This window comes from Oenanthe melanoleuca, chromosome 7, assembly GCF_029582105.1.
Source record: "Oenanthe melanoleuca isolate GR-GAL-2019-014 chromosome 7, OMel1.0, whole genome shotgun sequence".
In the NCBI taxonomy this organism is placed as follows: domain Eukaryota; kingdom Metazoa; phylum Chordata; class Aves; order Passeriformes; family Muscicapidae; genus Oenanthe; species Oenanthe melanoleuca.
This window is the reverse complement of record NC_079341.1, coordinates 1,889,188-1,912,864: the sequence shown is the minus strand read 5'-3', so window position 1 is coordinate 1,912,864 and position 23,677 is coordinate 1,889,188. Positions and strand designations below refer to the sequence as shown.

The 23,677-nt window shown below is 48.5% G+C and overlaps 1 protein-coding gene across 8 annotated transcripts in view; it reads right to left on the bottom strand.

Annotated features, from left to right (window-relative positions):
- The window catches only part of AGAP1 (ArfGAP with GTPase domain, ankyrin repeat and PH domain 1), a 304,896-nt gene that overhangs the window by 231,245 nt on the left and 49,974 nt on the right, over positions 1–23,677 (bottom strand). The window contains exon 1 of one of the 8 annotated variants that reach the window (XM_056495963.1): positions 8,691–9,708. The exons of 5 other annotated variants lie outside the window; for them this stretch is intronic. In XM_056495963.1, the coding sequence (XP_056351938.1) occupies positions 8,691–9,639 (949 nt within the window). In that variant the 5' untranslated portion in view covers positions 9,640–9,708. Of the gene's footprint in view, positions 1–8,690; positions 9,709–23,677 lie in introns of those variants that run through there. 2 more of the 8 variants (XM_056495961.1, XM_056495962.1) reach the window with 2 other exon arrangements.

Here is a 23,677-nt window from a genome sequence, read left to right as displayed (position 1 = left end):
GGTAAAGCAGGTGGCTGTAGTAAAATGTGGCAATAATCTCAGGAATGTTTAAGTCCCAACATAAAGCAAACCAACTGCAGGATTTCGCTTTTCGCTCCCCACCCTTTGTGTTCACAAGACCAAGAGATAAGCAGGGGCAAAAAGGGAAGGATTCCCACAAGTTTTGAAGGCAGCCAAACAGACTCCCAGCATTTCCATGCCTCTGGTGCACACACACAGAAATAATCAAGCTGTTGACACATCTTTATGCACAGTCAAACATGCATCTCTCTTATCTGATCCCAACCTGCTCTTTTCAGAGCCTGTCATTCTCAAATAACCTCACCCTGAGTCACCTGGGAAGCTCTGCAGACACCTAAACTGAAAATAAAGAGGGTTTTTTCTGAGAACTTCAGACTTTTGAAGACTTAAGACATGTTAAGATATTTTTGAGAGATTGGAATCAGATACAAAAATAACGTATTTTGGCCAGAACTGCTTGCATTCAAAGGCACTTCACTAAAACCCAGGTGACCCCACAGAGACAGTGCCCTGCAAACAAGAGCTGAAAGAGGCTTTTCACTCCCAGGGACTGCTTTTAAAACATCTTTTTTTCAGAAAGAGTCCTTTAGTGTTGCCTTCTTCTTCCTCTGACCCTTGGGAAACAACCCTGTCATGCACAATCTACACGGAATTAAAAATATCTCTAGTTAACCCTTGAACAGCAGGAGGCTGCCCAACCCCATGGTGGAAATCTGAGGAAATTCCTGGCCAAACAGCACAAAATCAAAGATAACACCTTCTCCTGAGGGCAGTAAACAGCCTCTTTTTATTAAAACAAACTCTTCACTGACAAATTTAACAAGTGAGGCAAACCAGGTGATTTTTCAATTCAAGTCAGGTGAGAGAAGACGAAATTTTAATTTCTCTCCAAGGCTGAGCACAAACCCCTGAAAGCTGTGAAGAGCAACACAGGGTCAATTTTAACAGCTTTAGTAATCAAAACTGGAGAAAAGCTAAACCTTGTATCCTCCATGAGCACAAACTCAGATTTTTCCCTGCAGAGGTCGAGGCATAAAAGCTGTTGCCTTGCCAACATAAATATTTCTGTATTTCTGAACAGAGGAGCTTCTGAGTTGGGATGTTGCATAAGGAACAGTTGGGTCAACATCCCAGTTTCCCAGGCATTTAACCCCAGATATGAACACACCATGAGCCCTGGAAAAGCAGGAGATGTCTCAGGCACTCTGTCACTCTGACACTCATCCCAAAGAAGACTCTGGGAGCAGGGAGAGCATCACCTCTGCAGGAATGCTCATAATGGTTCAGGGCCACTGCTGATTTCTCAGGTTTCAGCCTAAGAAAGTAAGTGCCATTTAGGAGTGAGAACAAACAGTAACTCATTAAGGTGAAATATTGTGCTTTTAACACCTAAATAACATCTGCACCCACAGAAGCAGCAGAGAAACTAAGGAGGGAGTCAGCTCTATAAATGCCTTACACATCCCTACAAATCAAATCAAATCCAGCTGCACTGAGTGGCTCAGCACCCACTTTTTCAAGAGTTTTCCCTTATGTTTAATACATTGGCACTGCTGTTAAGCAACTGTTTGCATGGGAATAAGAGGGAAAAAAACTTGCATCAGCAATGCAGAACCCTCTTCCCAAACCCCACACATGTATATGTATACACACACCAAGTCCTAAAGCAGCACTTTCAGGAATCCAGATTCCCTGTCAAAGGAGCCAGACAAGCTGACTGACAAATGCATGCAAACAAAGAGGGATTATAAATACTTGGAAGCACCAGGAGCTGGCAGCACTCAGCACAGTATTTGAGCTCCCCTTCATATCTAAGTAGCAAAACATCAGCATCTAATCCTTCCAAGGAGGAAAGATCTGCTGGGAGGCTTCATTCACAAAATGGGAGCTGGGAAGAACAAGAACCCTTTACTAAGACTGGGATTTTCCCAAGAAACTTTGAATTTATTTCTTATTAAGTACCTTCAAGGATGAAATTAACTTCCCCAAGCTCAGCAGTTGAGACACATCATCAATTCATTTAAAAAACAAAGTTGCTTGATATAACCAGAACTGACATTGCTGAATCTTTAATTCAATAGCTCTCTCTGTCTACAGGCTAGTGAAAATAAAGGTACAAATAACGGGTGTCAGGCAGTATAGAGGGAGCATTTCTCAAAGGAAGGAGACAGACTGTGAGTACCAGCCAGGTGGAACATTTACAGGCAGGAAATGCAGAGGTGCCTACCTCGTAAACCCCAGGGACTGCACTGACATTACAGCCAGATCCTACAGGGCTCCTCACAAAGCCCCTGCTGCAACATCTCAATGCATGGAGAGATTTACTCTGGGTTATCCCTTCACACAATTGACCTTTACATCTTCATCTGGGCAGCCTCCACACAACCCAGAACACGAGAACAAGTACCGAGGTGGGTTATGTGATGGCTCAAGAGAACCCACTCCACAAACACCCTCCAAATGAGCCCTGCTGACCAAGTGACCCTCCTGACAAACACGCTGCCCTGAGTCCCTGCCTGTCCCAAAGCCCTTCCAGCTGCTCCTGCAGCCCAACAGCTGCACTGCAGCTCTCCCTGCCTTGCTTCCCTTCTTATTCCCAAAGGAAACCTCAATAAATAACAAGGGCAACCATTAATGTCGTGTGTGATGATCAAAACAAGATTGCAGAAAGCTCCAGAGCGCTGTTTGCTTATTCTCTGGCTGGCACTTGCCGCCTGCTCTGCGTTAGGGAAACATTTGGTACTATTTTGTCAATAAAGCACAAGTATTTGTCACACACTGTCATTGTGTACCAGCCTGAACCATCAGAAATCATCAAGCTCCCCCTTTTCAGCTCAAATCAAGATAATAGCTTTATGCTGGATGCTTTTCATGAACAAAATAGATGATAGTTTCACGGGCTCAATACACTGACACTTCTTTTTCCTCGCACATGAAAAAAGCCATTCTGTGGTTTTTGGCAGAATCGCCTCTCGCTGTGTGTTTACTGCAGTTGCCATGGGGAAATCCCAACACCACTTATCAAAAGTAACACCAGCACATTAACAGTCTGCATTAATGATTTCTTGTTAAATCCTATGCAGCACAAAGTGAAAAGGAATATTCAGGCATTTAAAACATGTGCTGCTCCCTGCTTTCCAAACACTGATTCCTGAGGTTATGGCCATGCCAAAGAAAACCCCAGCACACTCCATCATTTTACACTCATTATTTGGTGACTGGAGAGTTGAACTTGGGCAATCAGTGCTCAACTGCTGCTGGTCATCAGCTCTGTAGGATCAAAATTAGCTCTGCTGTGCAGCAGAGAGCCAAACTGCTTCTTCAAATACACCCAAGTGGTTCTTCAGTGGTGATCTAGGAATCCAAGACCTGGATGCAGCCCTGCTAATGAACTGACACTGCTTTGAAATTGTATTTTGTGACATGGGAGTGATGGCAGGTTCTGGCTGCTTCACTAGAGAGAGGAAGGGTTCAGCATCTGGTACCAGTGATTTCACTTTGGAGGGCAAAATGACCATTACATCCAGCAAAGAACTGCAGTCAAGTCATGCAGCAACTATGAGCAGCTTAAAGCGCTCCCCTGGTCTCAGGAAAAAGCTCATCTGCCACCTCTGAAAAACCAGTAACTGCAGACTGGCCAGGATGAGCAGAGTTCCAGAGGATCCCAGTGCCCTCCAGAATCACAGAATTGTTTAGGCTGGACATGCCCTCCAAGGCCACTGGGCTAAAGCTGTGACTGATCCCCACCTTGTCCCCAGCCCAGAGCTCTGAGTGCCACGTCCAGGTGTTTCCTGAACACCTCCAGGGATGGGGACTCCAAACCTCTCTGGGGAGCCCCTTCCAGTGCCTGACACCCTTTCCATGGAGAAATTCTCCTGGTGTGCACCCTGAGCCTCCCCTGCCCAGCCTGAGGCCGTTCCCTCTCCTCCTGTCCCTGTTCCCTGGAGCAGAGCCCGATCCCCCGGCTGTCCCCTCCTGGCAGGGAGTTGTGCAGAGCCACAAGGGCCCCCTGAGCCTCCTTTTCTCCAGGCTGAGCCCCTTCCCAGCTCCCTCAGCCCCTCCCCAGCTCATTCCCTGCCCTGGACAGGCTCCAGCCCCTCGGTGTCCCTCTGGCCGGAGGGCCCAGAGCTGGACACAGCCCTGGAGGGGCCGGGCCCTGTCCTGGGGCTGTCCCACCATGGCTGGCACAGCCCAGGGCCTCTTGGCCACCTGGGCTCCTGTTCAGGACATCACCAACACTGCCAGGGCCTTTCCTTACGGATCCCACTCCTCCCTCAGCCTGCAGTGCTGCAGGGGTTGCTGTGACACAAGGACTGGCACTGGGCTTCTCCTCATACTGAGCACCTCAGATTCAAGGCAAGGAATCAGGAGGAAAGGAAAAGGAGCATCATGTTTCTGAATGTTTCTTTCCCTTGTGCAAACTGTGCTTTGGTCATCTGCATGAGCTTCATGAGATAAGCACATGGTTACCTGGAGTGGTAAAGCAAGAACAGGCAGAACAACAGAACACTAATTCAATTTACAGAGCTCCTACTGGGAGGGAATGGAGATGAACGCCTGCACAACGCTTCACAGAAGTATTCAGAGTAACTCTTACTGCCATTAGGCATTTAAGTGTCAAGTTTATAGCAGAGGCATTAAAATTCTACATTTCTTTTCAGTTTTAAGAGAAAAACAAAGACCACAGCTGCTAGCATCTGGCACATACTTCAATATTGTGCAAACATTAATCCATCTCATTCTCTAATTCAGCCAGTGACCTTAATACCAGTTCAGTTCTTAATCACCTGGCTCTATCAGTGCAGCTGGCATTCATTTTGCTTGACACAAGACCTACCCAATAAATAATAATAAAAAAACCCTCTTAGACAATGTTTGAAAATGCTTGACCCCAACTGCAATATATTTATCTTCTGGGTTTTATTTTCATAACAACCTCTAGACAACACTCACAAGAACTGAAAGAGTCCTTAGAAGGCTTTTAGTTCATGAAATCAGGGAGACTCCAGCGCTGAAAAAGATTTTCTTATGTCAGCACAGCACCAAAAACCTGCAGCTACAGCCCAGGCAGCCACGCAGGACCAGTTCCAGTGCATTTGCATCTTACTGCTCCAGTGCCATGTGCTCCAGATCTCTGCCCACTCATCCGTGCCAGCGCACATCAGGCAAACGGGGCTGCACTGGGAATGCCAGCAGCACAGCAGAGCAGCGACCAGGGCAGCAAGGAGATGACACTGAACTAACAAGAATTATCTCAAGTGAAGCTCTGCAAGGAAAAGGCTGGAGGCCTCCAACAGAGATCACTCAGCAGCCTTCCCCTGCTTCCCACGACTCTAAGCTGCAGAGAATTTGAGATAAGAGCTTAGAACTAACTCCTCTAAAACCTCGGGGGAAAAAACCTCAAAAGAGAAGTTTATCATATTATAATGATAAACTCTTCTTGATAGTCAACGGTTTTGATACCCAGATCTGCTTAGTATATCCTAAAGAGAGGTTATTCAAACAAATTTATCTCAAAACAAAAGCAACAAGTGAGAACCACTGAAAAAAAAACCAACTTATTTTAACACCACCCCCAACAGCCTCCGAAGCATCCTCCTCCTCTTCCTCCAGAGCAGCAAGGGTTCCTCTCATCAGGAAAGAATCAAGAAGACTTCAAGGAGAAAAAAAGTTTAGATGAAGAATAACATTCCCCTTAAGGACTTCTTCTAAAGAGTTTAAGGCATAAATAACTTTTCTGGCTTGAAGTTATGGAAGTTTCTCTTTTTGCCTTTGGGGACAGTGGTCATGCAGATAGAAAAACTTATTTCTGTCAAATAAACTGATCCCCTGCTTTCCCTTGCACAGGTTTTGGGAAGTGTTGCTTGCATAGGATTTGAGGCCAACAGTATCACAGCAAATAGAAAAGGTTTGATGCTCAAGGGCTGTTTAGTGACAGCATGAATAACTACTGAGAGTCTACAGACTGATCCCAGCCAAAAATCAACCTTCACCGACTTCACAGCCTAAGTCAGACTCAGTAACATCAAAAACATGTAGATTTAAAAATTCTTGACTCTTCTGCTTAAAAACTTGTTCAAAATTATGTTATATCTGACTGTGGTAGGTAAAGTAAGCTATTTATTTTCAGGAAATATCATCCAAGTAGGCATCACAGTACCCAGGTGAATATTTCAAGCAAAAATGCAAACAAGCTCCATTTTTTAAAACTTCTACTTTCTCTTAAGACCCTGGGCAGGCTTTTTGTTGCAAGTACAAAATCAAATAACTCATGCACAGCACCAAACACAGAGAACACCAAGGCCATGAGGGAAACAAGTGTAGAATCATAAAATCACAGACTGGTTTGGGTTAGGAGAGACCTTAAAGCCCATCTCATCCCACCCCCTGCCATGGGCAGGGACGCCTTCCACTGTGTCCCAGGTGTGGGACAAGTGTCCCCCAGGTGTCCCAGCCCTGTCCCAACCTGGCCTTGGACACTTCCAGGGATCCAGAGGCAGCCACAGCCTCTCTGGGCACCCTGTGCCAGGGCCTGCCTGCCCTCACAGCCAAGAATTCCTTCAAGTTTCCAAGGAATAAAACCCACACTGAAATTAAGGTTCCACCTGTGTGTCTGCAATTACTCCAGAATCTGTGCACAGGTGTGTCAAGAGTACACCAGCTCCACATCAACTACAAGAAGCAAAAGACAAGTTCTGGTTGAACAGCAGCTTGTTCCAACCTTAAAATATTAAAATATATCTGGCATGCTAATCACAATATCTAATTAACCATTTTTCTTAACATATAGTAGGAGAAATTAAAGACAAATCAGTTCAAGTTCAGCTTTCTAGCAGTCACCAGTGAGCAACAGCTGGAGCTCTGCACAAGCTTGTTTCCCAAGCTGCAATTTGATGGGAAAAAGGAGGGAAACAGAGCACACCAGCCTGCTAACCCATACCACAAGCCTGCCACACTGCTGCCTGCTGCAGCCACATGGCTGGGACACAGGGACACACTTTCTGGAGAACAAGCCTCAAGGCTTCATTGCACCAGACACACTTGGCAGGGGCAGGCACTGAAGAACATCTCTGGAACATCTTAGTGCTGTGTACCCAGAGTTATTGATTAACTGCAGCCTCCTCCCTGGCTGGGAGGGCTGTGCTCCAGTACATGTTGGAAGGGAGCAAGTCAGAGTGTGTTGGCACAGGACAGGCATAAAGAGCCCAATGAAGTAATTCTCTGTTGTGGTTACCTTGAACTTTAACCAAGGTCAGACCACAATTTCCGTCAAGATTATTATAAGCCCACATGAATGCCTCTACATCAATAAAACCTTACAGTCCTCAGTTACTAGGTCTAAATATTTGGCTCTGCTCCTCGTGCCTCAGACTCTGGGCACACTCCACTCGCAGCAGGAGCTCTGGATATAGAAGGGGCTGGCAGGTGGTTACTGCTTTATTATATAAATACTGATTTATTATTTATTTCCACAGTAAACCACCTGGGCCCAACTCCACACCATCCTCTGCTGTACCTGGGCCTTTATGAAGGCTTAATCTAATTGAGAATCGTATTTTCAGAAAAGCACCAACTCGGAGATCGTTTGCCACCTGATAAGCACTTAGTGCTCAAAGGCGACTATAATTGCTGGTTAAATGTTTCATCACAGGTACTTATTAAAGATCTGAAAGCACAGCTAGAAGAAAGCACCATCTCACAACGAAGCTCCACAACCAGCATTTCTGGTTTGACACGTCCCAGCCAACGATACCGGGATCCTTCCAGATCCTCACAGAAAGCAGCTCGTCAGCTCTTCCCTGCTGTCCCACAGTAAGGTACCTCCATCCCACACTAAGGTTCTTGTTCAAGTTTTTCTAGTATCTGAGGGATTCACAAACCCCCAGACTTCTCTATCTGATTTCCACCTAGACTAGAAACGCTCCAGCTAATTTGTACACAGCTATATAAAATGACTCAAATAATAAAATAATTCCAAGAGTGCGGCTTCTAAGTCTGTACCGTGTTTTTCAAAAACATCTAACTCAGTTCAAGCTCTTTTACTACAATCAACATTTAGGATTTATGAGACACTTACACCCGTATTCACTCACTTCTTCAGCAGTGCCCACTTGTAACCATCACATCCCATCATTCAGATTACAGAAGTCTTCCCAAAAGGAGCAGGTCCCAGTGCTGTGCAGCACTGGGCCACCCAGTGACCTATATACAGCAGCACTCCAGTTCAGCTTCTATTCCATAATTAAACGAGCGACACTTGCCTCGCTCAGCTGTCCTAGAATGCACAACCAACCACCCCAGAGAGGGATTTTTGGTTCAGGAGGACACTCAGCCTGACCTGCACTCTGCAGACCTACACTACCATGTGCTTCAAAGCACGTTGTATCCATAGAATCATGGATTGTTTGGATTGGGAAGGACCCTAAACACTATTTCATTCCACGCCCTGCCATGGGCAGGCACACCTTCCGCTATCCCAGGTTGCTACAAGCTCCATCCAGCCTGGCTTTGGACACTTCCAGAGATGCAGGGGCAGCCACAGCTCCTCTGGGCAACCTGTGCCAGGGTTTCTCCACCCAGTGCAGCATCTCCTGCCCATGACAGGCCCTTGACCCCACCATCCATCCCCCAGCACCGACGCCGAACCACACGGACACAAGGACGGGCACCTTTATGGGGGGACCCGTTGATGCTCTCGGAGCTGGACTGCATGTCCACGGCGGCTCTCCTGAGGCTGCTAAAATAAGCCCTGGACCTGGAGAAGCTGCTGCGGGGGGAGCGGCCGTGGGGGCTGCCGAAGAGGGCGGCGGGGCCGTCCCTGCGGGCGAAGATGCCGCTGAAGAAGCGCAGCAGCCGGTGCTCGCTGCCGGCGGCGGGGCTCTCCCGGCCCAGCCGCTCCGAGAGCCGCTGCAGGTCGCTGTTATCCAGGGTCCGGTTCTTGCTCTTGCTGCGCTCCCAGCGCTCCAGCCGGGACAGCGGGTCCGCCTGGCTCAGCACCTCGCCCACGTCCAGCGTGTTGCGCTTCTCGGGGGGCTCGGCGGGCAGCGCGGCGGGCGGCGGCCCGGGCAGGCAGCCGGAGCTGCTGTGCCGCCGCACCCGGGCCGGCTCCGCGCCGCCGCCGCCGCTCCAGTGCCTGAAGCTGAAGCTCCGCCGCAGCTGGCGCCGCGGGCTGTGGCCCCGCTCCCCCGGGCCCGGCTCCCCGGGCCCCTCGTCCCTGTCCCGCTGCTCCCCGGGCGGGGATGCTCCGGGCGCGGGCGGCCCCGCTCTCCGCGGCACCTTGAGGCGGCCCAGCTCCAGCTGCCCCGTGCTCAGCGTCCGGAAGGTGCGGAGGCCGCAGGGGCTGGGGACCCTGTCCCGCTCCTCGCCTTCCTCCTCGCCCTCCTCCTCCTCCTCCAGCAGCAGCAGCCCGGCCCGGGTGAGGCTGGAGGAGCCCGGCGGGCGGCTCCGCCCGCGCCGGGGCAGCTCGGGGCCGGCGCGGCCGCTCTCCGGCCCCAGCAGCTCCTTCTTCACCATGGTCACCGAGATGCGGTACACGGTCTTCCTCTGCGGGGTGCCCCGCTGCATCCTCTCGGGGGACGAGGAGGCGGCCGGCGGCTCGCTGCTGTCCAGGAGGTACATGATGGCTCTGCCCTTCAGGCAGCGGGCATCGGCGCCGAGAGCGATGGATGGATGGATGAATGGATGGATGGATGGATGGATGGATGGACGGTGGCTGGAAACGCACAGCCACAAACCACTGCAACCCGGTTAAAAAAAAAAAAAGAAATAAATAAATAGTAATTAAAGAAAAAAAAAAAAAAGAAAAAAAGCTCCGGTGTCACACCCCGCTCTGCGGCGGGGTCAGGCTGGGCTCCGGCTGCGCTCCCCGCCGGCGGCCGGCGTCCATGGCAGCGGCATCCCGGAGAGGCGCCGAGCGACGGCTCACATCCACATCCCCATCCCCATCCCCATCCACGCACGCATCCTCCTCCCGCGGAGCCCGGCTCCGCTCTTCACGGCGCGGGAGCTGCAGCAGCCGCTTGCGAGCTCATTGTTCGCGGCGCGGGCGCGCTGCCGCGGCCCCGGGCGGGTGTTCGCGTGCCCTTTCCGCGGGCGGCTCCGGCGGGCAGGCGCGGGAAGGGCCGCGGGAGCGGGGCCGGAGCGCCCGGCGCACGCCCCGGGGCGGGCAGCGCAGCGCAGCGAGCGGCGGGGCCCGGCCGCGCCGCCGGCAGCACACAAGCGCCGGAGTGGAGTCCCGCCCGCCCGGGAGCGGCAGCGGGGCCGGCACCGCCTCCGACGCCTCCTCTCGGGAAAGGGGCGCGCCCGGAGCAAGCGACACGAGGGACACAGGAACGCGTCCAGGTGAGGTTGGAATGGCTCCAGGGAGGGAGACGCCCCGGCCTCCCTGAGCAGCCTGTTCCCGTCCTCAACGTACAGAAGTTCTTCCTCGTGCTGGTGGGAAACTTCGCGTGGTTTAGGTTACGGTCACTGCTCCTCTTCCTGGCACTGGATACCACTGGAAAGTCTGGCATCACTCTCTTGGCACCTGCCTTTTGGGATAATTATATGTATTAACGGGATCCAGGATTTATCTTGGATAAATATGTCCTGCGGTGCCCATCAGCTTGGACCACAACCTGTGCTCAGATCTTAGTTCGTTCTGCATCCGAGGCAACACTTCCTCCATAAAAACAGTCAAAATTACCCAGAAACCATTTTTTTTATCTGTGACTCTCCTTTGTAAATATTTGTTCACCGAAACGCTCTGCACAATTAACGAGCCCCATTGCTGGATTGGTTAGTCATGCAAAAACCCTTCCCAAGCAGCGGTTTCATCAGAGCCTGGCTCTCCCACACAGCTGGAGGAGGGCGTGACACACACACCCCCTTTCACACCCAGCGTGCCAGTGCTTCTGCAGGGATGCCGAGGTAATTAACAACCAATAAATGCCCGCTCTTAGTTACTCACAAACAAGGATGGCAGAAAAAAAAAATAAAAAAAAAAATAAAGAAGTTAAGCAACATTAGGAATAAGGTTTCTAGGTCCCATGCCGAACATCCCATACAAAGTCAAGCTTGAAAAACCACTTTCAGCTGCCCTGCACCTCCCTCCCACATCTACAATCCAAACATCCTTTACCAGTGCCAGTGAGGGCCAAAAGCAATAAGAAAGCAGGTGTAAAATGGAAGGGAAGCGCTGCCACTTCCACCACTAAACCCCAAGTGCCACAGCTGCAGGGATAGGGGCTCCACCACTGCCCTGAGCAGCTGTGCCAGGGCCTGGCCTCACTTCCAGGGAGGAACAGCTGCGGACCTGGAGGCACATCTGGGCAGGGCACACCCCAGGAGCAGCTCCAGGCGGGAGAATGGATCTCACACCAGGAATAAGGGATGCTCTGGGCCCCAGCCCCTACACACCCCCACTTACTGATGACACAACACACACTGCTGCTCCACTAACAGAATTCCTGATTTAGCTCGTTTCTCCAGGTGCCAGAGTGTTGTCTCTAACGCTGACTGATTAACACTGATTATTCCTCTTCACCATGGAACAGACCTGCACGTGTCTGCAGAGCAGATATGGATTCAAGACCAGGGGCTTGGAGCAACCTGGGATAGTGGAAGGTGTCCCTGCCCATGGTGGAGAGGTGGAACAAGATGATATTTAATGTCCCTGGGATTCTAAGAGGTCACCCTTGACCAGCCCGAAAACAAATTTCCAGTTTCTTCTAAATGCTGTTCGCTGCAATAGAACGATGGCACGTTTTTCCACTTCCCAACACTCAAAAGTCCATTTCCAATGGGTATTTCCAAAGGAAAAAAATGAAGGTGGGGGGGAAGAGGAAAGACCCGTTTTGAAATATGAGCCTAAGAGTAACAAAAACCTGTTGCTTATGTTTTTCTCAAGATCTAGATCTTGAGCTCTGTAAATCCACCAACCCCGAGTGCGCGGGGCTGCCAGGGCTCGTCCCGGCCCGCGATCCAGGCCGCGCTTTCCAGCGCGCCGCGCGGGGAGCGCAGCCTCCTCACCCGGAGCGGGATCAACCATTCTTCATCCTCCCGGGATGACAGACCCCTCCAGAGGAACCACTTTTGAGCGCAGACAAATAGCCGGCACATTCCTCCAGCCCTCTCCGGAGCATCCCGCCCCGCTCGGGGCTGCGCTCCGCTCGCACCGGGGCGCAAACGCGGACATCCATCAGCGCTTCGGGATGCTGCAGCAGCGCTTTCTGCGGCCACTGAATGGTACTCGAGGGTTGCTACTCACCGCAACTTGCCACCCTGCAGCTTCTTGTAAGGCTTCCTGTAAATGGGACGAGTTGTTTGCTGCTGGTGCAAAGCCCATCACCTGGTGCTCCTGCCGTGCCCATTCACCCCCGCCAGACCAGCTACAGCAATCTGCTCTAGGCGCTCACCTCAGCCGGGTGATCTCAGACAGACACCCAACTCCCGGCTGGGCTGTGGCGTTCAGCGTTCCGGGGCAGCTCCAGGCTCCCGGGGCAATGCCCGAGCCGGGGATGCTGGCCGTGCCAAGCCCGCTCCTGCCGCTCCTCCCGGCCCGCAATTAGCGCGGATCCGCTCCCAGACCGGGACGGGTCCCTCGGGCCCTGGGACGAGAGCAGCCAGCAGCCACGGCAGCCAACCCAAACAAGTCATTTGGCTCGCAGCCCACGCCGTGTGTCCTGAAGGGCCCTCGGCAGCGGCTCCCGCTCACCTTCCATCCCTCCGGCGCTTGGACAGAGCAGGATGCGCAGCACCACAGAGAGCCGGCTCTGAAAGGTTCGGGGACACAGGGGGTTACACCCTCCATTCATCCCACAGACTGCTGCCTGACCGCCTGCCGAGCTCACAAACACCCCCGAAGGACTTTGCCTGACAAAGTCTTGCTGTCCCTCCAATGCGGTCACACTTTAAAGCAGAACCACAGAAATCCTCCGTCCCGTGTAGCCAGTACGAGGTCACATTTGCCATTTCCCACGCAGGAGAAGCTCTCTACCAAAATTTCACAATTCTCAGCAATGAGCCCAAAAATTATTTTTAATCAGTGAAACATGGGTGTCTCAAGCACATCTTCAGAAAAAGCTTCAAGCAAATCTCGTGTGATCAGAGGAAGTGCAGAGGGAGCTCTCTGAACACACCATCCACTGATGCCCACCCTGGCTGATGTTCTGGAGCTGAGTTTTACCATCAGCAACTGCAGAGATGACCCTGCTGGCAGGAGAAGCATTCCTGCTCTCCAGCAGCTGCAGAGCCAGGTCACTGTGAGCAGCAAATACTACTGGTACTGACTTTATAAAGCAAACACTTCTTGTGTCATTCCAAGAGATCCAAAACAGGCGTTGCATTTTCTCTGTTCCCAAGAACTCATAATTCTTTGATTCCTCGTTCTTGGTTCTTTACAGGTGTTTCACATTCTGCCAGCAGATCCAATGCAGTCACCACTCAAATGTAAAAGCACAGACACGGAAAAAGAACAATTGGACTCGATGAACTTAAAGGTCATTTCCAACCTGAAGAATTCTAGGATTCTATGAAATGCCTCATATACACCAGGAGCATCTCAGAATGACCATTACCATGCTGAGACAGGCTGGAAAGGTTTGCCAAAACCTTCCAGGGACACAATTCCTGTGATGCATGCTGCTTGTTTATATGCCCATGCTTTGGATTTTACTGGACACTTTTTGGGGTTTTTTGGTAAGAAAAGCAGCCCTAAATGTTATCATTTTTGCAGACTGCAGGTTAAACTCTAGACACACAGTATCACTCCAAGTAGTGGTTCCTTTGACAAATCGATTGTGGAAGGCAAAATTAGGTCACCTGAGCAATTCTTCAGAGCAATTCTGACTTTTGTCTCGCGGAGAGGCCGCGCTCCATCCGCTGCTTGTCATCACGGATCAGCGCCCAACCAGCAAACAAGAGAAGGCATCTGGACCAGAACAACACTGTGCTGCAGGGGACCAGAGCACAGGGCCCAAACTCAGGGGCTCTCTGGAGCCACGGGCTCTGCATTAAGGCACTGATCTGTGCTCTCCTGTCACTCTGCACTTGTCCATTAAGCAGGCCTGAGTTCACTGTAGGCAATTCTTTACTCAGATGAAGAACAGAGTCATCTCACAACAAAGAGAATAGGGGCTACCAGCAAGAAGTCAGCATTTGGCATCAATAATGATCCTACTGTCAGCACAAGGAAACCACACTCCTGTCCTAAAAAGCACTGGATGCTGAGCAGGAAAGGGAATAAGAACGATGGGATGTGCAGTAAAAATGCAACTCAATTGTTTGTCTCACCAGGAGAGAGGTAAAATGTTTGGCATTGCCTCTCCAGAAGACCATGCCTTATTGCCAGGGATATTCTACCACATGGGATAATAAAAGTCACAATCATTTTTATTTTTATTTCTCAGTGTGGATTATGGTACTTCCTTTCACATCAATTATGCCTGTTATGCACTTCATAGTCTAAAAGGCTCTTGCTTCATAAGACTACATTATTTTATAAATAGAATAATGAAATACCTTTGACTCATATCCATTCATTAAAGATGAGGGAAGGGATCACTCATCTTTATGTGAAATGGAAAACAAATGAAGTTAAATCAGTTACGATTTTTTTAACCATGACACATGCTAGGGGTATTATTTTTTTAAAATTATCTTCAAGCAAAGTCCAGATTCCATAAAATCTCTGATGTCCAGGCATAGCAGGTTTGATTCCTGCAATTTACTTTAAAGAACAGAACAAACCCCCTTTTTTAAAGGGAAAGAACACAAAACCTCTTGAATTCTTCTGTATGACTGAGATCATCCTTTTGATTTCTGCCCCCACGCTGATGGAGCTGTTAAAATTAATATGTTGTGCCCATCCATCAGCTTCTCCTCAACTTAAAAACTAAACAACACACCTGGCTGCAGCTGGATTTTTACTGAATAAACCGGGGTAGTTGTTCAGTTATCTTCTGAATAATTATAATCATAATTAATTCTCTCTCTGGCACAGTAAATATTCTGACAGGAGCATCAGTTGTAACTCAGGACTGCACCTTTTGCTTATTACTTGTGGTGTTTCAGTACCTCACAGGCAGGAAGATTTCCAGATGCCTGCCAGCTACCCAGTGTTCCTCATTTTTAGACAGGTTGTTTTTCACCTCAAATCACCTAGACACTCAAAGAGACTGCACTGCAGCAAGGCAAAGGGAGCTCAAGAAAGCACTTTTGGCTAAACTTTCAGCTCCCAATATTGGAAGCACATGAATTTGTCATTAACAAGGATCTAGGTGAGCACTCCCAGCCACAGGATGATCTGCATGGAGCCTAGGCAGGCTGTGAAGGGCCATGAATGTGTTTATGGAAAAGGACTATTGTAAAAGCATGGACTTGGATCCATCAGTGTAAGAAAGGGAGGATGTGCTGTGACACCCATTCCTGCCACAGCCATCTATTAACTGAGCAGTGTTCCTCTTCTGGGAGCCTGATTAAATTGCTGCCACTACTCAGCATTTCTCTGCAAAGTCAAGTGTCACAACATCTATCACAGATTTGACTCTGGATTTTTCTAACTGTAGGCAAGAAAACGAAGCAAGGAACAGGAATGGAATGGGGAGGATAGTCTGGGCTTGTCTACAAGTGGGTAGAGGGACTCTCAGCTGTGGTGTTCCATTCTGGATGCAGCCATTCCACAGGCTCAAACTGGACCTACCTCAGGGAACAGAGGCTTGGAGTGCAGTTACAACCTGCACTTTTACAATGTCAGAAATGGAGTGCTGATTCCTCACAGGCTGCAGGGAGACCTTGCAGCAGCCTACCAGCACCTAAAGGGGGCTTACAAGAAGGCTGCAGAGCCACATGAGTTCTTCAGGGCTTCTTGTGGACAGGACAAGGGGGAATGGCTTTAAACAAAAGGCAGAGTTAGGCAGGATATTGGGAAGGAATTGATCCCTGACAGTGGTGAGGCCCTGGCACAGGTTTCCCAGAGAAGCTGTGTGTCCCTGGAAGTGTCCAGGGCCAGGTTGGACATTGGGGCTTGGGGCAGCCTGGGACAGTGGAAGGTGTCCCTGCCCACGGCCTCTGAGGTTCCTTCCAACCCAAACCACTCTGTGCTTCTGCACCCCCACTTCTCTCTGTCTCTCCAGCTGCACACACCACCTATACAAGGCATTTTGTGGGTACACATCAAGGTCAGCTGCATGCTTTGTGTGGGATTACACAACCATGGACTGGCTGAGGACAGAGCAGATGGAACCTGCTCCCAGCTCTGACCCCCAGGTGCTGCACTCAACCAGCCACCCCTGTGTTATGCAAGCCTTGCATTGAGAGCTGCTCCATTGCCTCTGCAACTGAGCAAACCATGACGTCTGTAAAAGCTTTTAACAATGGCCCAAACTCTTTAAAAAGCTTCTCTCTTTAAAAACAAAGTACAGTAGTAAAGAAAATGTGATGTGGAATCAGCTTGAGTAGCCATCCTCGAGCTAAGAAGCCAGAAAGGTTTTAACACAAAGAGAGTGGCTTTGGGTAAGGCACTTTCCTGCAAACCATGCATTGACCCAAGGGCACTGAAGGACACAAACAGGGTTAAAATGAACCAGGCAAAGCAGCAAACCCAAACAGGCTCAATTCCTACACTGCTTGCTCGAGTCTATCCTACCCAGCAGCCACACCTGCACACCCACCTTGGGAATGGAAGAACCACCCTGCAAGGGGAGGAAGAAAAGCCAAGGGGAGTCTTCATTCAGACCTGAGATTATCCTTAATAAATCCCCCAGTGCAGGATGAAAGATGTTGGGATGTACAAGCAAACTAAGGAGGTGCAGTGTGAGAGAACAGTCAGGGAAGCTGAAGGGCTTGGCTGTTTCCCTCCAGATTTGCAGGAATGTTGAACAGTGGCAGGAGGCAGAGATCCAGAGCACCGGTTTGGATCAGCTGGGAAATGCTGTGAAACACCAGAGCTGCAGTGCTTTCAACAGACTGAGAACTGTAAAATCACACAGTGGTTTGTGCTGGAAGGCACCTCAAAGCTCCTCTCATCCCACCCCCTGCCTTCCACTGTCCCAGGCTGCTCCCAGCCCCATCCAGCCTGGCCTTGGACACTGCCAGGGATCCAGGGGCAGCCACAGCTGCTCTGCCCACCCTCCCAGGGAACAATTCCTTCCGTTTTCCAAATTTCTGGATGTTCAGCCTGCCTCTAATCAATAGACAAAGATACTGCTTGAACACAAGATTAAAATCTGAACAACAGAATTTTCTACTCATGAAAGGCATTTCTTAACAGTAGCTTTTAATATATGGATTTGTCTCAATGCACTACAACAGCACACAAATTCTCCCTTCACCATCTCCCATCCCACTTTTTACATCCTATTCCCGTTCAGCAGCATTTCAATGGACAATCTGCCTGTTTTCTGAAGACCTACCATTAGTTGTAATGCAGAAAACTCATCCTTTAGCACTTCAGAAGATCTGCCTGAAACAGAAGCACTCATTAACGCAGAGACCAGCAGGAAACACAGCCCTATATGAATTTTGATTAGACTGGCTCTGAAAGGAGAAGCTAATTCCTGAAGCCAGCCCTTTCACCATGCACAGGGCTATAAAATGTGCCATTTCCTCCTGGTCCTCCACTTCTGCTCCTGCCCTCCCCCCTGTTATTCCAAAGGTTTCCATGCCATTTCATTAACAGGATAAAAAAAATTAACATAATTTTCTAACATGCCAAAAAAAAAAAATGGGGGGGGAGTAGAGGGAGGGCTGGAAAATTCACTTCCTTGCTTTTGCTGCTTTAACTCCAAAGCTAAGCAAGCCCAGCTGCTCAGGAAATACCATTGGAATGAACACATTATTGAACATGGAAGAATCAATCGAGATTGCTGTCAAAAATTTCACATGCTGCAAGCAGGCCAGCAATCAAAGGGCTCTTATGAAATACTTCTCAGCCATGTTGAACAACTTCATCTTTCAAAACTCGGGCACATGATCAAAATTTCTTACCAAAAAAAAAAAAAAAAAAAAAAAAAGAGAAATCACAGAAAAAAAAAATAACTGAATTAGAGGAATTTCACCAGGAAGCCAGGAGCTATTTTTTGTTATTAACACCTGACATAACATGACTGTTCTCTAGGTATTGCATTTATTCCAGACCAAATGAAGAGGGGGAAAAAAGAAGTTGTAGCTAAAGATTACTTCTTTCCACATAGGAAAGCCCACTCATTTTGTGACTGATTTCATCCTGGATTCTTTTTACTGACACATTTGCTGACAACACACGTTGACTCTTTTAAAGGGCAACTTCAGCCAATTTTGCTGTAAAAACTTGAACCCCAGGGAGGTTTCTCTTTGTCAGCTGACAGTGATGAACAATTTGACCATGCCAGAGCTGGTCAGGGCTCTCCTGCAGCCATGATGAGGAAATTTCAGGGCTTGGACCAACCTGGGATAGTGGAAGGTGTCCCTGCCCGTGGCAGAGGGTGGAATGGGATGAGCTTTAAGGTTCCTTCCAACCCAAACCACTCTGGGATTTTACACCAGGTTTCCCATGTCCTGATGCAACAGGTTGGTTTGTTTATGGTTTTCCTGCATGTTCATAATGCTGTGCCACTCTGAAGGGAGTACCTGCAGCAAGTCTGCTCTTCCTTGCATCAACAGATGGAATATAACTGCCTGTTCAGCTCCTTTTCCAAGCAAATCGTTTGGATTCTTACTTATTTCCCCAAAATAACCTTCTGGTGGCCTGCATCATCTGACAGTTCAGACCTTGCAGCACACAGGACACTCTGAACTGAAGCTGTTCTTGCAGATTCTGTATCCCTCCATTACTAAGCTGAAATAACCAATTTTTGCTGGGTTTTTCTTATTTTTCCTCTTAACTTGGTTGACCATAATGCATTTTCACCTCATGGATTTTAGCTCTGGGATATTCCATTTGACAGTACCTGAAGTTTTTAGTTTCTTTAATTTCTGCTATCACATGCCTTTAATTACTAAAATGTTCCCAGAAAAGAGGCCATTTCATTCAAAAACTCTGTACCTCCACAGGAAATACAAAATAAAAAACACTGAAAAATGAACAACCAACCCTCAGGGTAGGGTGTGTATCAAACAGAAAAATCACCTCAAGCACCTCCTCTTTTCCCTCCTTACCCAAACATCCAGAAGATACAAAAATAAAATTTTGTGACCACCATGAATAGAAAAACATATTAATAACCACTATTATCCATTTCTGGCACCTCAAAACACTGTCCTCAATATACATTTGAAGCCTGGCTCAAATAAATTGTTGCATGAGGACCATGCTGTGCATCCTTCCATTTATATCCCAGATAGGGGGGTTGAGTAAATTTCTTATAAAAGCAAATAATTACTGAAAACTTAAGCCCCTTGCTGCTCCTAATTTGAACTGTTCTTTCAGCTCAAAGCCACAGCATTTACTAATGGCCTGGATTACTTAGCAGAAATTAAGTTTTGTCTTAGAGTCTCTCAAATTAATGACCTCAGTGGGGAATAAGCTTTGTGAAGAAGAGTCCTGAGGATGCTGGCAAACACAAGAAAGTAAAGAGAACACAGGTTTTGAAGCTGAAGATTAAAAGGCTGCTTTAAAATTATTTATAGCAGATGAAAGCTGAGCAGATAATGCATTTGCCTTCCTGAGTAGAGAGAATGCACTATGCCAAAAATTCATTCAGAAATTCAAGCCTTGTCCACCTTGAAAAACAATGCAGGTCTTTATTTTCCCTTCCCTTCTTATCGGGAACAGATTTTCAAGTATGCTCCTTCAACTTTTATTATGGCTTTTATGTCCAAGTCAAATAGTTTGCACTTGGTATACATGGAACTAAATACTGACAGTTATTGACTGTGAAAGGAAATTCTTAATTGGATGAATTACACCCTCCTGATTCAAACAACAATTCTGTAGAAATGCTAAATCACACACAATTGCTTGCACCATGATTCCCATTTTTTATTATACAGCTCAAGTTCCCAGAATTTTACCCTACTTCATGGAAAAAAATTGATTAATTGAGTAAATTCATATGAAGATTTATTGGTTTCTAGCATTTAGACACTTTGAAGGTGTTTGGCACTTCAATTAACTTGTAACATTATGAATTGCACAATCAGAACACTCTTGAATACTGCTTAATTAAGACCCAAATGTCACAACAAAGGTTATCAGAGGTGTATTTAAAAGCACATTTTACCTGGGAAAAGCTCAATCTTGATTCAAGCTCTGAAGTGATCTGAAATTCAGTGAACTGGGGGAATTACTGAAGAAGAAGGCACAGATCTTTGAAGAAATACTGAAATTCCAGAACACACAGCTTGCTGAGCAATTAGTATAAGTAATTCTGACCTGTCCCTTTTCCTTGTTCCTGTTCCTTGCTTTCTTGAAATTGGGATGCTCATAGCATAAGGAATATTCTCAGGAGAGAAATCTTGTGCTTTGTTTTCCCACCAAACAAGCACCTCAAGGAGAAAACTGCCAGGTGAAGGGTTCCAACTGTAGCTGGGATTTTTTACAAGTTAAAACAATGCAGCAATAAGAAACCTAACTGAATTATGTCCTTCTGTCCAAAAGGAAGGAGTGAGGTCTCAGATTGCTGCCAACTAACTGCACCTTGGTAAGAAGCACTGCAGTGCAAAATTCTTTACCCACCTTACATTTCTCTGGTCTTTCTTCACCAGGCACAATGTGCTTAATGTCAAGAAAGTGAAGTAAACCTGTCTCTGCAATTAGTATCAAAGAAAATTATTATGTGATCATGAGAGGGTGAGAACACCAAGAGGAACTGGCTTATCTAAAATTTGTGTTTTACCCTCAGGTTGGTGATTACAGTTCCTCTGACTGGAGACCACCTGAATCTCTGAAGGGCCCCAAAAGACACAAAACCTGTGACTGATTAATCAGGATTCAATAAACTACTGCTGAGATTGGCCAAAGCATGCAGTGCAAAGCCTGGCCCCTGAAATCAGACAGAGACAAACCTCTGGCCCTTCAACCAGCCAGTATTAGGGAAGTTTGAGAAAATGGGATGCAGCATCTGCACAACATTTTGCTCAATTTGGCAGGTCTCAGCTGCAAACAACCTCAACAGGTTTTGAAGCCACAGTGTCAGATGTGCTGGGTTAGAGCCACAGTGGAGCACTGAGGCTCTGCTGTCACCCTGAACCTGTCACCCTTCACCATCAGCAGGCAGACATGGATTTCCTGGAGCAGCATGGGAACCTGGAGCAACAACTGGGGAACCTGGAGCAACAGCTGGGGAACCTGGAGCAATAACTGGGGAACCTGGAGCAATAACTGGGGAACCTGGAGCAACAACTGGGGAACCTGGAGCAACAGCTGGGGAACCTGGAGCAATAACTGGGAACCTGGAGCAATAACTGGGGAACCTGGAGCAACAGCTGGGGAACCTGGAGCAATAACTGGGGAACCTGGAGCAATAACTGGGAACCTGGAGCAATAACTGGGAACCTGGAACAACAGCTGGGGAACCTGGAGCAACAACTGGGGAACCTGGAGCAACAACTGGGGAACCTGGAGCAATAACTGGGGAACCTGGAGCAATAACTGGGGAACCTGGAGCAATAACTGGGAACCTGGAGCAATAACTGGGGAACCTGGAGCAATAACTGGGGAACCTGGAGCAATAACTGGGGAACCTGGAGCAACAGCTGGGGAACCTGGAGCAATAACTGGGAACCTGGAGCAATAACTGGGAACCTGGAGCAATAACAACTGGGAACCTGGAGCAACAGCTGGGGAACCTGGAGCAATTACTGGGAACCTGGAGCAACAGCTGGGGAACCTGGAGCAACAGCTGGGAACCTGGAGCAATTACTGGGAACCTGGAGCAATAACTGGGAACCTGGAGCAATAACTGGGAACCTGGAGCAACAGCTGGGAACCTGGAGCAACAGCTGGGGAACCTGGAGCAATTACTGGGGAACCTGGAGCAATAACTGGGAACCTGGAGCAATTACTGGGAACCTGGAGCAATAACTGGGGAACCTGGAGCAACAGCTGGGGAACCTGGAGCAATAACTGGGAACCTGGAGCAATAACTGGGGAACCTGGAGCAATAACTGGGAACCTGGAGCAATTACTGGGAACCTGGAGCAATTACTGGGAAACCTGGAGCAACAGCTGGGGAACCTGGAACAACAGCTGGGGAACCTGGAGCAATTACTGGGAACCTGGAGCAATAACTGGGAACCTGGAGCAATAACTGGGGAACCTGGAGCAACAACTGGGAACCTGGAGCAATAACTGGGAACCTGGAGCAACAGCTGGGGAACCTGGAACAATAACTGGGGAACCTGGAGCAATAACTGGGAACCTGGAGCAATAACTGGGGAACCTGGAGCAACAACTGGGGAACCTGGAGCAATAACTGGGAACCTGGAGCAATTACTGGGAACCTGGAGCAATTACTGGGAACCTGGAGCAATAACTGGGAACCTGGAGCAACAACTGGGAACCTGGAGCAATAACTGGGGAACCTGGAGCAACAGCTGGGGAACCTGGAGCAATAACTGGGAACCTGGAACAATAACTGGGAACCTGGAGCAATAACTGGGGAACCTGGAGCAATAACTGGGAACCTGGAGCAATAACTGGGGAACCTGGAGCAATAGCTGGGGAACCTGGAGCAACAGCTGGGGAACCTGGAGCAACAGCTGGGGGAACCTGGAGCAATTACTGGGGAACCTGGAACAATAACTGGGAACCTGGAGCAATAACTGGGAACCTGGAGCAATAACTGGGAACCTGGAGCAACAGCTGGGAACCTGGAGCAATAACTGGGAACCTGGAGCAATAACTGGGAACCTGGAGCAACAGCTGGGAACCTGGAGCAACAGCTGGGGAACCTGGAGCAACAGCTGGGGAACCTGGAGCAATTACTGGGGAACCTGGAGCAATAACTGGGGAACCTGGAACAATAACTGGGGAACCTGGAGCAATAACTGGGGAACCTGGAGCAATAACTGGGAACCTGGAACAACAACTGGGGAACCTGGAGCAATAACTGGGGAACCTGGAGCAATAACTGGGGAACCTGGAGCAATAACTGGGGAACCTGGAGCAACAACTGGGAACCTGGAGCAACAACTGGGAACCTGGAGCAGAAAAGGCTGGCAACCAGCAGCAGTCTTTGCTTGCTTGCCCCCAGCAGCTCTCACAGGAGATCAAGGTCACATTCAGGAGTCAGGGAAGCAGACACAGGCAGGTACCTTGGCAATCCTTCAGTGTCAAGCCTACAGCTCAGCTCCCAGTCTATGCCTGGGCCAGCTGGACCTAATGTGGGTTTCATTCCTCCTCCAACCTCAGTTGGCATGGATATCTTCATTTACACGGGGAGGAGGAAGAAACAAGACAGAAACCTACCTGGAACAGACTTGCAAAACACCAGAACTTGGAGAGCAGAGGAGAGCTAGAGAATGGGAAATACTTTCTAGTATTTCTCATATCTATCCCTTTCATAACAATCTGTGTGGTATAACAAAGTGAGAGAATAAAGCAATTGGAGAAATTTCCCCCTCCTAACAAGCACACACAAATGATGAAGGTTCAAGCCTAAGAAAACAAACAAAAAAAAAACCCCTAACCTTAACATATTAATGTTACATGAAAAAAAAAATCTCATTAAAGCCATAGCAATATTGCAACAATGCCTCC